The 16,708-nt window shown below is 35.3% G+C and overlaps 1 protein-coding gene across 3 annotated transcripts in view; it reads left to right on the forward strand.

Moving 5' to 3' along the window:
- LOC129242746 (peroxidase) overlaps nt 1-16,708 on the forward strand; it is a 38,680-nt gene that overhangs the window by 608 nt on the left and 21,364 nt on the right. For 2 of the 3 annotated variants that reach the window (XM_054879571.1, XM_054879562.1), the window contains exons 2-9: nt 6,902-7,010; nt 7,197-7,527; nt 7,587-7,758; nt 7,812-7,999; nt 8,059-8,669; nt 8,736-8,883; nt 8,946-9,119; nt 9,180-9,300. In XM_054879571.1, the coding sequence (XP_054735546.1) occupies nt 6,902-7,010; nt 7,197-7,527; nt 7,587-7,758; nt 7,812-7,999; nt 8,059-8,669; nt 8,736-8,883; nt 8,946-9,119; nt 9,180-9,300 (1,854 nt within the window). The remainder of the gene's footprint in view (nt 1-6,901; nt 7,011-7,196; nt 7,528-7,586; nt 7,759-7,811; nt 8,000-8,058; nt 8,670-8,735; nt 8,884-8,945; nt 9,120-9,179; nt 9,301-16,708) is intronic. The other variant, XM_054879579.1, reaches the window with a different exon arrangement.

Below are 16,708 nucleotides of genomic sequence, written 5' to 3' on the forward strand. Positions count from 1 at the left end.
TAAGTGAAATGAATTTAAAACGCGAAATAATAAGACTTGGTTTAATTTTTAAGCGTTTTAAAAGCTTTGTAATATTGATTTTATTATATACTAGCAAACCCGGCCCCCTTCGCTGGGCACACTAAAATAGAATAGATATGGTTTAGAACAGAAAATATATGATTTTCATATTATTTATTTCTTTATTCTTTATTCAAGCGCTTTGGCATAAACAATATTTTTTGTTTTTCTATTTGTTTTTGAGTAAATATAAAATATAAATTGAAAATCAGGAAAAAAGAAGATTGTTTTTAAATTTCAAATCAACGCATATGAATAAACAATCGTCTTTTTTCCTGATCATCCATGAATTTTTCGTTTCAATTTATATGTTTTATTAAGCATTGGAACTTTTTTAACCATTATCCATTTATATTTTTCAAAAAAAAAAACGAAAAAAATTTTTTTTTCCACGAACACATAATTTCATTCGGATTTCACATTAAATTCTCAAATTTCGTAAGAAATTATTCACTATTCCAAAATCCACTCCAAAAAAATTCACAAACAATTTTTACATGTTGCACTTACGTTTTTTCCTTATGGCATCCAAATCAAAAAGGAATATTGACACATTGTAACTCAAACTGTCAATTTGACAGTTCAGTTCCGCCCCAAGCGTTAAAAAAGTAAGCGACATTATGGCTGGTTCAAAAGAACGCTGTACCCGTTGCCAGTGCTCCGAATTACAACCAAACTTTACGAAACCCATTTTCAATACTTACTTAACAAAGTGTGTAAGTTTGGTTTAATTCGGTGCAAAGACACGGCGGGTCCACGTTTTGGCATATATTTCGAGACCCTAGTCATCAATAGGTATGAAAATTACCCCGTATTAAAGCACTTATCAACAGCTTTCATTTGATATCCATATTGTACAAACACATTCTAGGGTCCACATTTTGGTCTCTATCTCGAGACCCTAGTCACGGAGTGGATGGAAATACTCTGAACTAAAGCATTCACCAACAGCTTCCATTTGATACCCATATTGTACATACACATCCGAAGGTTACCCGGGTCCACGTTTTGACCTATATCTCGAGACCCTATCTACCAATAGGTATCCAAACTATACGGAAACCATCTTCAATACCTCCTTAACAATGTGTGTAAGTTTGGTTTAATTCGGTGCAAAGACACGGCGGGTCCACGTTTTGGCATATATTTCCAGACCCTAGTCATCAATAGGTATGAAAATTACCCCATATTAAAGCACTTCTCAACAGCTTTCATTTGATATCCATATTGTACAAACACATTCTAGGGTCCACGTTTTGGTCTATCTCGAGACCCTAGTCACGGAGCGGATGGAAATACTCTGAACTAAAGCATTCACCAACAGCTTCAATTTGATATCCATATTGTACAAACACATTCTAGGGTCCACGTTTTGGTCTCTATCTCGAGACCCTAGTCACGGAGCGGCATGAAAAATACTCTGAACTAAAGCATTTACCAACAGCTTCCATTTGATACCCATATTGTACATACACATCCGAAGGTTACCCGGGTTCACGTTTTGACCTATATCTTGAGCCCTATTTCCAAAATAAAATATAATCCATGTTACTCGTGGATGATGTAGCTTTCGAATGGTGAAAGAATTTTTAAAATCGGTCCAGTAGTTTTTGAGCCTATTCATTACAAACAAACAAAGTTTTCCTCTTTATAATATTACTCACCATAATTCCATTATCGAAATGGACGCACACATAGTACAAAATGTGGTCAACCCATGGCTGCTCGAAGACAAATTGTATGCTTCAAAGTTGGCTGGCGATCACCCAAAGGTGATCACAACCGCGCTGCGTGTAAAGCTTTCAAAATGGAAAATTTTCCGAATACACATAGCTTTCATTATTTGCAAGATGATGTATGCCTTTTTTACATAAGTTAGATTTTCAAAAAAAATTTTAATGTTCATTTAAAGATACATATATTGGAATTATAAACACCAAGAAATGACTTTAAAGTTACTCTGATTTGAGAAGAATATTTAGAACAAAAACAAAATACAGCGTAAACGACCTCACTACTTATTCAATGTGTTAAGTAAACTTAACAATGACCCAGACTGCATAGAGCACACAAGTTTTTTGATATATTCGAGTATTATTTTCTTCCACTCCTCTTGCAGCGTCCTTTCTAATCACTGTCTGTTGTTTATTTGATTCTTTCTTATACCATATATCGCCCAAGAAGCCTTCGTAATTTTCAATTATATTGAGATCGGTCGATTGCAGTGGCGATTAAACCAAATGGAGACAAGAGAACAGACAGTGGAACAATATTTGATTGCTATTTGGGGTAGTAGTCTTGATTTTTTAATAAATTTAAACCCCAAACCAGAATGCGACCTCCACGGTGCTGAATTAGGGTGGCACCAGATAAACGTCTTTCCATCGGAACCAAAACGATTAAATTTGCTTGCATCAGCAAAAATAACGTCATTTCAAAAGGTTTCCTCCTTATTGACATGGCTTTTAGTAAACTGCACTAGGACTTCATAATTCACCTGCAAACAAATGATTTGTTTCGAGCTGTTTTTCCGTGAAAATTGGCTTTATCGAGATCCGGATTCTTCTTCTTCTTAATTGGCGCGATAACCGCTTACGTGATTTTGGCTGAGTTTAGCAAAGCGAGTCTGTCATTTCTTCGGTGTGTTAACCGGCGCCAGTTGGATACACTAAGTGAAGCCAAGTCCTTGTCCATCTGATCTTTCCAATAAAGAGGAGGCCCTTCTCTTCCTCTACTACTACCAGCTGGTATCGTATCGAATAATTTCAGAAGGGGAGTTATGGTATCCATTCGGACGACAACGTAGCCGCTGGATCTTCATTCGCTGTGCCATGTCTATGTCGCCGTAAAGCTTATACAGCTCATCGTTTTATCACCCGCATATTCGCCGTCCTCAACGTGCAAAGGTCCAAAAATCTTCCACAGAATCTTTCTTTCGAACACTTCAAGCGACGCTTCATCGGACATTGTCATTAGGACGGGCATGATGAGAGCCTCAATTGCCTACTTAGTTGAAAGTAGCACTTGTTGGCAAAAGAGATTCTTCGTTGGATTTCAAGGCTGAAATTATTATCGGTGTTAATGATGGCCCCTAAATAAACAAAGTCGCTTACAACCTCGAAATCATAACTCAACAGGGACGTGGGTGCTAATACGCGAGTGCGCCGACTTTTTATTTGAAGACAGGAGGTATCATACTTCGATTTGTCCTCGTTCACCACCAGACCATTTACTTTGCTTCTTCGCCCAGTTTGGAAAAGGCAGAACTAACAGCGCGGTTGTTAAGGGCAATGATGCCAATATCATAGGCATACGCCAACAATTGTACGCTCTTATAAAAAATTGTGTCTGGATACTGGTACAAGGTACTGTCGAATGCAGCTTTGAAGTCGACGAAAAGATGGTGTGTGTCGATTCTTCTTTCATGGGTCTTTTTCAAGACTTGGCGTATTGTAAATATCTGGTCGATCCGGATTACAAGATTTTATTAATATGTTTGAACCTCTTTTATTAACATTTGTGGTTTGGTCCTTGGCATGATTTTTCTCAATATCCATCTTTTGTCAGCTTCTGTACAAATTTTTTTGGGCCTTACGACCTTTGTGAAGCTCTCTATTTGCACGGATAAAGAGTTGTATTATGTATTTCATGTACTGCATATGGATCAAATCGGCACAAAAGCAAGCAAATAGAACAAATACAGCAGCAACTGAAATTTCTATGAAAAAGCAAATTATTGACAAACGAAAGTTAAGAAAAAGATGGCAAAAAACTAGATCACCTGACGACAAGAGAAAACTAAACTTAGCCACAAAAATTCTAAAGGATACTTTAAACAAAAGAAATAACAAAGAAATCGAAAACTATTTGAAGAACCTGACTCCCAATAAAGATACAAACTACTCTCTATGGAAATGTACTAAAACATTAAAAACCAAAATAAAACATCAACCATCACTAAAGAAAGACAATTCATGGGCCGTTACAATAGAGGAAAAGGCGAAAACTTTAGCAAAATACTTTGAAGAGGTTCTATCAAATGACGAAGAAAAGAAAATTGACAACCAAAACAACTACCATTATGATTAAATAAAGGATAAAGGAAAATAAAGGATAAAAAGGACGTATACATACGAAAAAATAGAAATAAAACATAAAAAAACACCCGGATATGACTTGATAACAGGAAAAGCATTAGCGGAGCTACCAAGCAAGGCATATATATTTTTGCGAAACGTTTTTAATGCAATGTTTCGCTTGAAATATTTTCCGAAACTCTGGAAAGTGGCAGAGATTATTGCATTTGCAAAACCGGGTAAAGATCCAACTACCGTATCATCTTATAGACCAATAAGCTTACTACCGACAATATCTAAAATTGCTGAAAAATTACTGCATGATCGACTAATTTCTGGAAAAAAAACGTATACTTCCGGATCATCAATTTGGATTTAGAAAAAAAATTCAACCATCCAACAGATCCATAGAATTACAAATAAAATCCAATCAGATGTTGAAAATAATCGTTATTGTGCGGCAGTATGCTTGGACGTAACTAAAGCGTTTGACAAAGTGTGGCACAAAGGCTTACTTACATAAAAAGATACCTAACTGACCGAAGTTTCTGTATTAAATATGACAATCAATGTTTAGATATTCATCAAATTACAGCTGGAGTTCCGCAAGGAAGCGTTCTTGGACCACTGTTATATGTTCTATTCACCGCAGACATACCAACTCCTGACGAAACTAATTCATCAATTGCTACGTTCGCAGACGATACAATACTACTGGCATCGGACAAAAGCTTAACTATCGCTACTGAAAAACTGCAGCGATACACAAACGCAGTTAAGGAATGGTTCAATAATTGGTCCTAAAAATAGATGAAGACAAAACCGTACAGGTTATCTTTACTACCAAATCAAAATTTACTGCATTCTCAATTCAAATAAATGGCAAAGCAATTACAATAAAACCAACTACTAAATACTTGGGAATACATTTGGATTCGAAACTAAATTGGAATCACCACATAAAGCAAAAGATCAAACAAATAAAAGAAACACTTCGACAGCTTCATTGGTTAGTCAGCACAAAATCCAGACTTACTATACAGAACAAGCTATTAATGTACAAAGCTATGATTAACCCAATTTGGCTATATGGACTATAGGTGTGGGGAACGGCTAAAAAGTCTCATATAGTAAAAATTCAACAATAATCGAAGATTCTTCGAATCTTGACCATGTCTGACAGGTACACGAAAAATGATGAGATCCACAGGACTTTTAATATAGCAACAGTAGTCGAAGAAACCAAAAAAATAGCAAGAAGGCACTTTGAAAAGATACAGGAACAGAATAATAAATATATATATTGCACATTTTAACAACATTTTTCTTCGAATTATCATCTTTAGAGATCTGAATCCTGTGTTTTCACAGACCTACGGTGACTACCTACAATATGTTAAAGTTCATCCGATCTCTCGTAAAATGAAAATCACTTTAAGAAATGATTTAGAGTAGCATTCAAACAAATTTGCGAAGTTTGCAAGTCACAAAGTCGGCGCCAGTAACGGTAAAAATCCGCACATGAAAAAAGCTTCAAGTTGCTTTACGATTTTTTAATATACATAATACATATATATCTTTGAATATACATACATTAAAGTTTTTCCAAACATTTATACCTACATTTTGAATGAGGGATCACTCGAAAAAGCTGTGAGTCAAGTATATACTATACTACTTATGTAGTATTTATTGATATTTGTATTTTATACGATTGCACTTTCATACGACTGTGGATTCACCTGAGCATAGAAATAAAAGAATATAGCTAATAAAATTCACGGCGGACTTTACTTTGGATCATAATGTAATGATACAAAGTGTGACAGTTTAACTTTAAAACAGTATTTCGGAACTTAATTAATTTAAAAAAAAAACATCTTTGTCGTTTATTTAGAGTCCACTCCACTTATTTACATAAAGAAATTATATTTATTTTTTACTTATTTTATTAACAATGCTTTATGTCAAAACGAATAATCGTACAAAACTGTTTGTCCTTAAAATGTTGCACAAAACTCCCTTATCAGCATTTGGGTTATGGTTAATATTTCACTTTTATTTAATATTTAAACGTCTTACTATAGATTCTACTAAGTTTTTACATACATATGTATGGTGAAATATTGAACCATTCGGTTTTCAGAGCTTCCTTCAGTTCCTGTATACTTAAGGGCAGTGGTAGATGAGCCACATCTTGGCAACCATGGAGGTGTGCTTGGGGTCGTAATAAAAAAAAAAAAAATGCAATATACTCAACGGTTCTGCACTTTGCTTAACATTAGCTTTAATAATATTCAGATATTGAAATTTATCTATATTGTGTTTTACAAAATTAATACCTTCCGATACCTGCGTTTGAAAAACACCACCACGCTCAACAGTAGCCTTTATATTGTGTGGCTGAAATTCAGTGTCGAGCTTTCTCCAGGGCATAACATTTTCCATCTATATTATCTTAATTACAATTTTTAAATGTCAGATATTGTGCGTTCGAAATGGACACCATTTTAGGGTCACCCGTTTGGATGTTTATACGACGAAGGCCTGGAGAAAAAAACAAATTCGACGTAAAAATCATGTTGGTTTTTAAGAATAAGAGTAATGGAATGGGCGCTATGACCAACGTAATATGTTGTATCTATCCACTATATCGTCTATATTCAGATTTAGCTTTTTTATTTGTTAATACATCCATATATGTATATATATATGTTGGAAACACTACTACACTTATACAAATATTTTTCTTTTTTTATAAATAGACATTAAAAAACTCAACGGAGGAAACACGGAATATCTCAGTAGTATTTCCCCGGAGGACTGGAAATCTGATTTAGACTTTGGAATCGAATTTATAAATCGACAAGTAAGGTAAATACGAAATAATAATAATGAAATTTTAATTAATAACTCAGCAAAAATAATAACTGAACAAATCAGTCCTGCCCGTAGGCTAGGTATTTTTTTTAGTTCGTGTGAGTTCAGAGGTTTATTTAGTTTTCCAACCTGCTATAATATATATTTATGGAGATGTATTATAAACAAATTTTCTAATAGGCTAGAAGAAAATCTTGTCAAATCACGCGTATTTGTCGAAAATGGCAGCATATCACACGTACAGCTTTTAGACGCCTTGCCGAACGAAGAAGCCAGACGAGACAATGATATCGCTAGGAAACTATTGGCAGCCAGTCTTTATGTGTTCAATAGTAGATGTGCTCCACATGGCATAGAAGGTGAAGATTGCGAGAATTTTTTGGCCATGAAGTCACTTCCAGCAAACAGCGAGTTATTAAACGAGTGTTTACGAATTATTGAAAGCCGCCGAAATGGACACAACTCATTTCGACGGTTACTAAGTCGCTTTTATAAGGATGGTATCTATGAGGTAGCATATATTAGTATGTGTGCACATTTCATGTGTATTTTAACTGAAATTAATTGTAGATGTTTTCGGATAATCAACTTATCTCACCTTTGTTGGTAAGCAAACAATTACATAGTTTGAGTTTGAACACGAAAACAAGGGATTTGGAAGATGTCGAAAAGAATTTAGCTGTGATTCAATGGGCACAATTTATTGAACATGATCTCAGTAAACCTGTTGTAACTTCAATGAGTAAGTACTAATAATGTAATGAAAACAATTTAACTATTAGTAATTGTTTACAGGAGATGGAAGCCACATCGAATGCTGCAACAAAGACAGTTTTGAACTCGGTCCGCGGCATCGTCATCCTTCTTGTGTGCCTTTGATATTAAATAGTGGAGAATCCACGTACGACAAAGTCAACTGTTTAAATTACGTTCGCAGCGCTGTTGCTGTTAGCACAAAATGTACTTTCGGCGCAGTAGACCAAGTAAAACTCTTCAAATATACTGAACTATGATAAGGAAATACAATTTTTGAATATTGCAGTTGAATCAGGCGTCATCCCATTTAGACCTTTCACAACTATATGGTTTTACAGATGAAGCACAAAGGCATATGCGTTATTTCCACAAGGGTCAAATTAAGAGCAGTGCAAATGATGACGGATCAGCAATTTATACTGATCAACTACCTAAGATAACTTCGAATTTGGGAAACTTTTGCGCTTTTAAAAATTACTCACATCAGCCTGGCCAGTGCTTTATGGCGGGAGATTCCCGCGTCAATAGTAGTCCGCTTACCATTTCAATTTATACGATATTTATGAGAAATCATAACCAGATAGCCAAAAAACTTTCCTCCCGACATCCATTATGGAGCGATGAAGTGCTTTTCCAAACAGCAAAAACTCTCAATACTCAAATCTATAGGAAAATTGTGTTTGACGAGTGGTTACCCATTGTATTGGGTGAAGACGCTATTGTGAAAATAAAACAAGGATCCCATAGTAAGGATCCTGAGGATGAAAGAATTTCGAATGAATTTGCTATAGCAGCAATGCGCTTTTATCTGTCGATGTTGCCTAATGCCTTAAACAATTTCACTAAAGCTAAACGTCTACAGTATACTACCTCCGACTACTTATCTAATACAAACAGGTAAGCTTTTGACTACTTGGCTTTTGACTACAAGTACAGTATAACTTTTAATACAATTTTCTAAAGCAATATTCTTCCCAGCGAGAATATAATATCATTGATTGATCAAACATATAAACCCGATTTGGGATACACTTCTAAAAAAATAGATTCCATATTTGAATCCATTTTTAATCAGCCTGCTATGAAATTGGATACTATATATGAAGACAGTGTAAGTGATTTTAATTAGTTTATCATCTAGCACATTTTGAATAACCCAGTCGTTTATATCAGCTAATTTTAGATAACTTAAACACAAATAGACGACCCACCCATAGTGATCTCCTTGCTTATGATATTCAACGCGGTCGAGATCACGGTTTGAAAAGCTATATAAATTACATCGAGCTTTACACGGGTCAGAAAATCGGAAGCTGGACGGATCTTGATCGTTTTATAGCTATAGATGTATGTAATAATAAGTAATTTTATTCACATAAATATTTGAAAAATTTAATTGACTTTCAGGATTTGAACAAATTGAAATCCATTTACAACGATGTGAACAAAGTCGATCTGCTGGTTGGAGGCATGGCTGAAATTAATTCATTCGGTGCTTTAGTTGGTCCGACTTTTAAGTATATTTTGGGTACGTATTTTCTGAGAGAAAAATACTAAATTCTACAACAATTGTACTACATTTAACCAAGAGGAGGAAGAAACATTGCATTCGTATTTAAATATCTAAGAGCTATACTGTTCGAAATATCTTTTTCTACAAAGAAATAATACGAGTACAGGTTGGCAATCAAAAAGCTGTTTGAATAAATTGAACCGCTTATGTAATTTGATGTGCTGAAAATGAAAATGATATCAGAAAATGTCTAGGACATCAGGATTTTTCACAAAATGCGCATTCAGATTTAGCATATTTTCCCTTGTCTTAACTATGAGATCTTGAGAAATATTTGTAGGACTTTCATCATATAAAAAGTATTTTCTGAATCAAGTCTTACAATAAGTAAAAAAATTAAAAAAATAATTAAAAAATTAGTCAGCCAGTTTTATAACTTGATATTATAATACATAGAGATGCAAAAAAATGCATGCGGTATCAAGCAATGCCGTGAGTTTTCATGTTCACATAACATGCTTACTGCAGAGTGTTTTTTTAACTGCATTAGAACTATCGATATCGATAACTATAGTTTGGCAGCGTTTAACGCCAGAAGAATGCTCCCAAATTGTTGAAATTTACTTTGAAAAAAAAAAGAAATCTGTTCGCGAAGTTCATAGATCGAATAGACCGAATTATCAATTCGTCGTCGTTCTCAACATGTATTGGCCTTTATCCTTCGACTATGTTGAAACTTTTACTTAGGATCTTGGCTTACGTCCCTATAAAGTAGATCTCGTGCAATAATTGAAGTCAAATGACCGTAGTTTAAATTTATTATTTAGATTTATTGGAAAATGTAGTCAAAAATTGGACTGATCGAATGGACCATGTAACTCGATATCATGTTAAAAAAATAAATGTCATGAAAGTATCTACCAGATTATATAAAAGGAAAATTCCTTCCAAAAATATTTCTGATTGGTATTACCATTTTAAATAGTATAGCTCTTGAAAGACTATTCAATCCTTAAGCTTGATGAATTAATATCAAGTAGATATCTTTTCGACAATTTGCTGACATTTTGCCGTTGCAGAAAAGGGAAAATGAATTGGGATAAAGTGATATTTCATTTTGAGGGGAAGCTGCAAGTTTTTAATGGATAAATTTGTACTTATCAAAACCTGCAAGTGAGAATAACAATATCAGTTCGTTCGGTAAGCAGACAAAAATTTAAAATTTATTTAGTGAAGACATTTACAACAGAAAATGTGAGTACTATTTTATTGACTTATTCTACGTTATGAACTAGGAATCGGTTATTATTCTATTCGGACGGGAGGGATGTGGTTCCTGCAGTTTAGGGCGTAGCAACACAAAAATGAATAAATGCAAAAAAAAAAAAAAAAACAAAGAAACGTATGTCATTGCAGCTGCAATAATAATGTATTCGAGTTCTGAAAGCGGTGATGAGGGGAAAAATAGTTCGTTGGAGCTAATACGAATGACTTCTCTTTGTTCTATAACGAAAGAAATCCCAAATTTCCAGAAGCTTGTTAAAAAGTATCAGTCATTAGTATTGGTTTCTACAAACTACACATAAATTGGACAAATGTACTTATGTTCCAATGTTTATTAGCTACTTCAGTAGGCACATAGTCAATTGGCCCATTGATGAGGAATACCACAAAAAGGCGAATATTTTTGAACCAGACATGTTATAATTTCGAAGCGATTGATAATTATGAGTATATTCTAGAAAATGGTTACAAATTCGTCGGAAAAATACAAATTAATTGTCATTTGTCATTGTAATTTTCAAATGTTAAATATATGTATATACATATAAGCATGATTCAATAATAAAAGGTTTGCTCAGTAAGCAGCTTTCTCATTTCCTCTTGACAAATCGGCTCCCTTAGCAAGACAATGGGTTGCTAACTCTAGAAATTTTTATCAAAAGTGGAAGAAAAATAAAATTTGTAGTAAAAAAATGTTGCTTTGAAAAGGGTTTTTAAGCACAAGAACTTGCTCGGTATTTTCATAACTAAAACGATATGGAAAACATCCTGACCTACAGCTGAAATCAGGATATGATAGTGCATATTTTTGGGGCAATGAACGTGAAAGATGGACGTTTTGACAATTGAAGCCCGATGTCTTTCAAATATAGGTTGGGAAAGTACTTACTAGGTTACTTTAAAAATACATGAGTTACCAACAAGAACTCATTTAGCAATAATATATATAATTAATCACAGATTCCGGATGGCAGATGATTTTTATGAGGAGCTTTTTTATGGTAGAAATTCACTCGGAGGTTTGCCATTGCCCGCCGAAGAGCGACCGGTATTACAAACAACATTTCCTATCGTTTGGTGTTTCATGCCCGGGGCTTTGAATCCTTGTACTTCCAAATGGTAGTGACGCAGCAAGCTATTCGACTACGGCAGCTGCCGTCGATATAATAATAATTAGTTTAAATAGGTGCAGGTAGTTTGTTAAGTATTTATGAATGTAAGAATATTCTTGACTGGGAGGTCAAAACTCCAAACTTACGTGGGCGAGGCTTGGTAAAGTAAAGCGCCGTGAGTATGTTCAGAGTTTGTTTTTAGTCACTAATTCACAACCATTTTTTTTAATATCATACTTAGCAATTTCCGTTTATACTATATATTTTTTTATATATTAATTTAACTAAAAAAGGACTATTTTGCTACCATTTTAAGCAAAAAGTTATTAATATTTCCATTTTATTCATCCTTTTTAAATGCGACCTTTTGTAAGGGAGTGTCAGAATTCTAATGTCATAAGTGAGCAAACCTTTAATAATTGAATCATGACATATAAGTACATGCTTTTTTTGCTTAAAATGGTAGCAAAATAGTCCTTTTTTAGTTAAATTAATATATAAAAAAATATATAGTATAAACGGAAATTGCTAAGTATGATATTAAAAAAAATGGTTGTGAATTAGTGACTAAAAACAAACTCTGAACATACTCACGGCGCTTTACTTTACCAAGCCTCGCCCACGTAAGTTTGGAGTTTTGACCTCCCAGTCAAGAATATTCTTACATTCATAAATACTTAACAAACTACCTGCACCTATTTAAACTAATTATTATTATATCGACGGCAGCTGCCGTAGTCGAATAGCTTGCTGCGTCACTACCATTTGGAAGTACAAGGATTCAAAGCCCCGGGCATGAAACACCAAACGATAGGAAATGTTGTTTGTAATACCGGTCGCTCTTCGGCGGGCAATGGCAAACCTCCGAGTGAATTTCTACCATAAAAAAGCTCCTCATAAAAATCATCTGCCATCCGGAATCTGTGATTAATTATATATATTATTGCTAAATGAGTTCTTGTTGGTAACTCATGTATTTTTAAAGTAACCTAGTAAGTACTTTCCCAACCTATATTTGAAAGACATCGGGCTTCAATTGTCAAAACGTCCATCTTTCACGTTCATTGCCCCAAAAATATGCACTATCATATCCTGATTTCAGCTGTAGGTCAGGATGTTTTCCATATCGTTTTAGTTATGAAAATACCGAGCAAGTTCTTGTGCTTAAAAACCCTTTTCAAAGCAACATTTTTTTACTACAAATTTTATTTTTCTTCCACTTTTGATAAAAATTTCTAGAGTTAGCAACCCATTGTCTTGCTAAGGGAGCCGATTTGTCAAGAGGAAATGAGAAAGCTGCTTACTGAGCAAACCTTTTATTATTGAATCATGCATATAAGTATATATACATTTTTCCATTGAATTCATTTATTTTTTTGTTCAGTTTTTCAGCTTATTTTAATTCAGTTCTTAATTTTGATATAACAATAACTAAAATAACGAAAATTGTAAAACTCCAATGATTTTAAAATACCTCTAATAATATCTTAGTAATATTTTTTCTATAGAGCTGGCATAAGGCGACCGTGAAAGCCAATCCAACATACTATATCGATCCCATTTTACTGTTCCCACTCTATGTATCTTCGGCTTCGATACTTGGGATACTTGTAAAATCTAAGGTTGACTAGTTCTTCCAAATATCTTCGCAGCTCATGACAATGATGCTTTTTTGGTGAATTTTATTATATGTTTAACAGTTCGTTGAAGTTGCCGGTTATCAGCAGGACACCAATGAGCAGCGGGTTTCACAATGTCTTTCAGAATTTGAGGACTCCTGCATGTAAAATTCCTCTAATTGTGTATTTAACATTAGCACCACTTTACCATAAACCTGCTTCAGTTTCACCTAACGATAAAATAGGCTTTGTCACACAAGCAATGATATTCTGATCTTGCTTTGGAGAGGTATATTTTTCGAACCTTGTCCGACGAAGTTGTCAACGGTTTTAACTTCGGTATACCGTTGCACCCACTTGTTTATGAACGTTTTTGACTTCTTCATATATTTTGCTGCAGATACCCGTGACACTTTCCGACCTATAAGGTGTGTACATAGGAACACTGCTTTAAATCCTTTTTTCATGCGCGGAACTAATTTTGTAAAAAAAACCACGCTTTCTAAATTTCTCACAAAACTAACAAATTTCACAAGGCGTATTGCGAACATTATACATATATTTAGCAGGTTTTATAATCCACTTTGGTTGAAATGGAATGCGAATTAATCTCAAAAAACGAAAAAGTCACCGGACTTTCTGGCACTTCGCACTTACGTATTTCAGCCTTTGGTTTCTTCCCTCCGATAATAGGTCTCTCTTCCTTTTCAGCTCCCGGTAGCAATTCCTCATAGGCAGTATATTTTGTTTGCGTTGCAGCGTAACGAACCAGAAATGTTGCTTCACTGCTCGTACATGCTGAATTGTTGGATAGTACTCTCTGAGAGCAGGAATGAGAGTCGAGTGCCGAATCTTCTTTGTTGCCTGTTGCGATTGCAGCTTTCCGATGTCGTACATTCTTTGCGTGTTTAGATGTACATTACAGGCAGGCTACCATGTTCCAAGGCCCGGCAAAGTCGATCAGCCTGAGTCCGTTAACGGATATTTTGTTGTGCAGGCTAAATTTCCCGACTATGGCACCAAAAATTCCCTCCTCGTCCACTGTGGCATTGAAATCGCCAAGCACGATTTGGCAGGGCAGCGCTCATGGAATCAACCTTTGGTCGCATCGTATTTCTCTTCCGTCGGGGCCGGGACGCAAAAGAGCGAGGTGTTGAAAATATTTCACTTTGATGCGGATTATTGCGAGACGCTCGTCCACCTGAGTGAACGAAAGTATTTGGCGACGAAGTCTCTCTTCCACTGCAATTCCGAGTTTGCGCTCCTCAACATGACAGATGTTGACGGCGCAAGGTCCAATGGTCTTCAATTAAAATTCCATAAATTTAAGAAAAGTTGTTATCAATTATGAACATGAGAGATAGAGATGTGCATAAGTAGTTTTAAAAGATAAATATTCCAGTACTCGCAGAAGTTTTAGGTTTTTATTGCTTGCTATGGTGTACATGCATGTGCACATTTGTATGTATATATAATTGGCGCGTACACCCTTTTTGGGTATTTGGCCGAGCTCCTCCTCCTATTTGTGGTGTGCGTCTTGATGTTGTTCCACAAATGGAGGGACCTACAGTTTCATGGTAGAAATACACTCGGAGGTTTGCCATTGCCTGCCGAGGGGCGACCGCTATTAGAAAAATGTTTTTCTTAATTTTGCTGTTTCACCGAGATTCGAACCAACGATCTCTCTATGAATTCCGAATGGTAATCACGCACCAACCCATTCGGCTACGGCGGCCGCCTTTTGTATAGTTGCTTGTAAAAAAACTTGCGTAAAATGTATACAAGTTAAAGACCCCAACTATAATATTATAGCTTATAAACAATTTGCAAATATGTATGTTTGGTTGTGGCACGAAATGGGAAAGCATAGAATTGTGAAAAATATTACTATTTTAGGATATAAAACATTGCACAAGTAATATTATTTTGTGTAAGACATTTTATACAAACGCTCCGGCTTTGAAAGTATTCGATGCGGTACCAGGTGGTGGTAGCAGAGGAAGAGGGCGGCCTCCTCTGCGTTGGAAAGATCAGGTGGAGAAGGACTTGGCTTCACTTGGTGTGTCCAACTGGCGCCGGTTAGCACGAGAAAGAAACGACTGGCGCGCTTTGTTAAACTCGGCCAAAATCGCGTAAGCGGTTATAGCGCCAATTAAGAAGAAGAAGAAGACATTTTATATATTAAAATACCGACTTGCATAATATATAATCTAAATACCTCAATATGTGAAGCCTCAAGCTTTCGAAAAGATGGACTTAATAAATATTTTCAAAGTCTTAAATTTATCAAAGGTAATTAGCTCATTCATATGCAGCCAATAAAAGTTATATCACAGAAAAAAATCTCCCTATCTGATGCAACTACCATAACGATTTCGAAAGTAACGAAGAATTTATTACAAGCAATTTGGTAAATACGTGTTCAAAACTGGTGTAACGGTTAATGTGCAATGATTGCAATGCCAACATTTAACATTCTCCCTTATGTAATCGTGCTGTTTGTATGCAATTCACCCAACCATGAATTTAGACACAAGTGACAATTTGTGAGTGTCGTCAGTGTTGACAGCAAGTCTGTTATATACAAGTCAAAATATACAATTGGTGGCGATTTAATCGATTTAAATATTTTTTTGAAACCAGTGGTTAAATATAGTACTGCTTGGTTGGTTGGTGGGCTTGCTTAAGGTTGTAGGTGGGCCATAACGTTCTGCTAATTTTGCATTTCGTCTGGTCTCTCCATCTACAATCCGCGATTCGGAGGTATTTTAGGGAAATTTCACTATTGACTGCACCTAATAGTATGAATACCGATTGCCTGAAAGACACTGCAAGCATTAGGAAGACGCACAGATTTTTCAATTTTAAGTCTATGAGTATATATATGCCAGCTCCAACATCGCAATCCATTTGACTGCCATCTGTATAGACTGAATCGAAGTTGTTTAGTAAGATACCCTTTTCCATTATTTTCTATGATCTGATTGCACCGACTGTTATTGCACAGGCTGGTCTTTGTAGTCTACCAAGTAATTTGATGTTGTACACTCTCTCTAGAGCTTTCCAGCAAACCTCCGAGCCATACGTTAAAATTTGTCGTATAACCGCCTTATAGAACCATTATGTATACTTGGGTTGAAGACCCCATCTTCTTCCTAGCATACGTTTACAAGCATATAAATCGATATCTGCTTTCTTTACCTGTCCTTCAATGTTTAATTTCCAGCTAAGTTTGGTGTCCAGAATTACCCCCAAGTACTCTGCACTGGTTGAAAGTGAGAGGGTTTGTCCGTTTATATGTGTAGAGTAAAAATTGGAACCTTATATTTGGTCGTAAATAAATCTCTTAGTTATGTTGATATTACCCATATTAGCTCTAACGATCTTGGTTTCTAGCATAGAGATTAT

This window comes from Anastrepha obliqua, chromosome 1 (assembly GCF_027943255.1).
Source record: "Anastrepha obliqua isolate idAnaObli1 chromosome 1, idAnaObli1_1.0, whole genome shotgun sequence".
Taxonomy (NCBI): Eukaryota; Metazoa; Arthropoda; class Insecta; order Diptera; family Tephritidae; genus Anastrepha; species Anastrepha obliqua.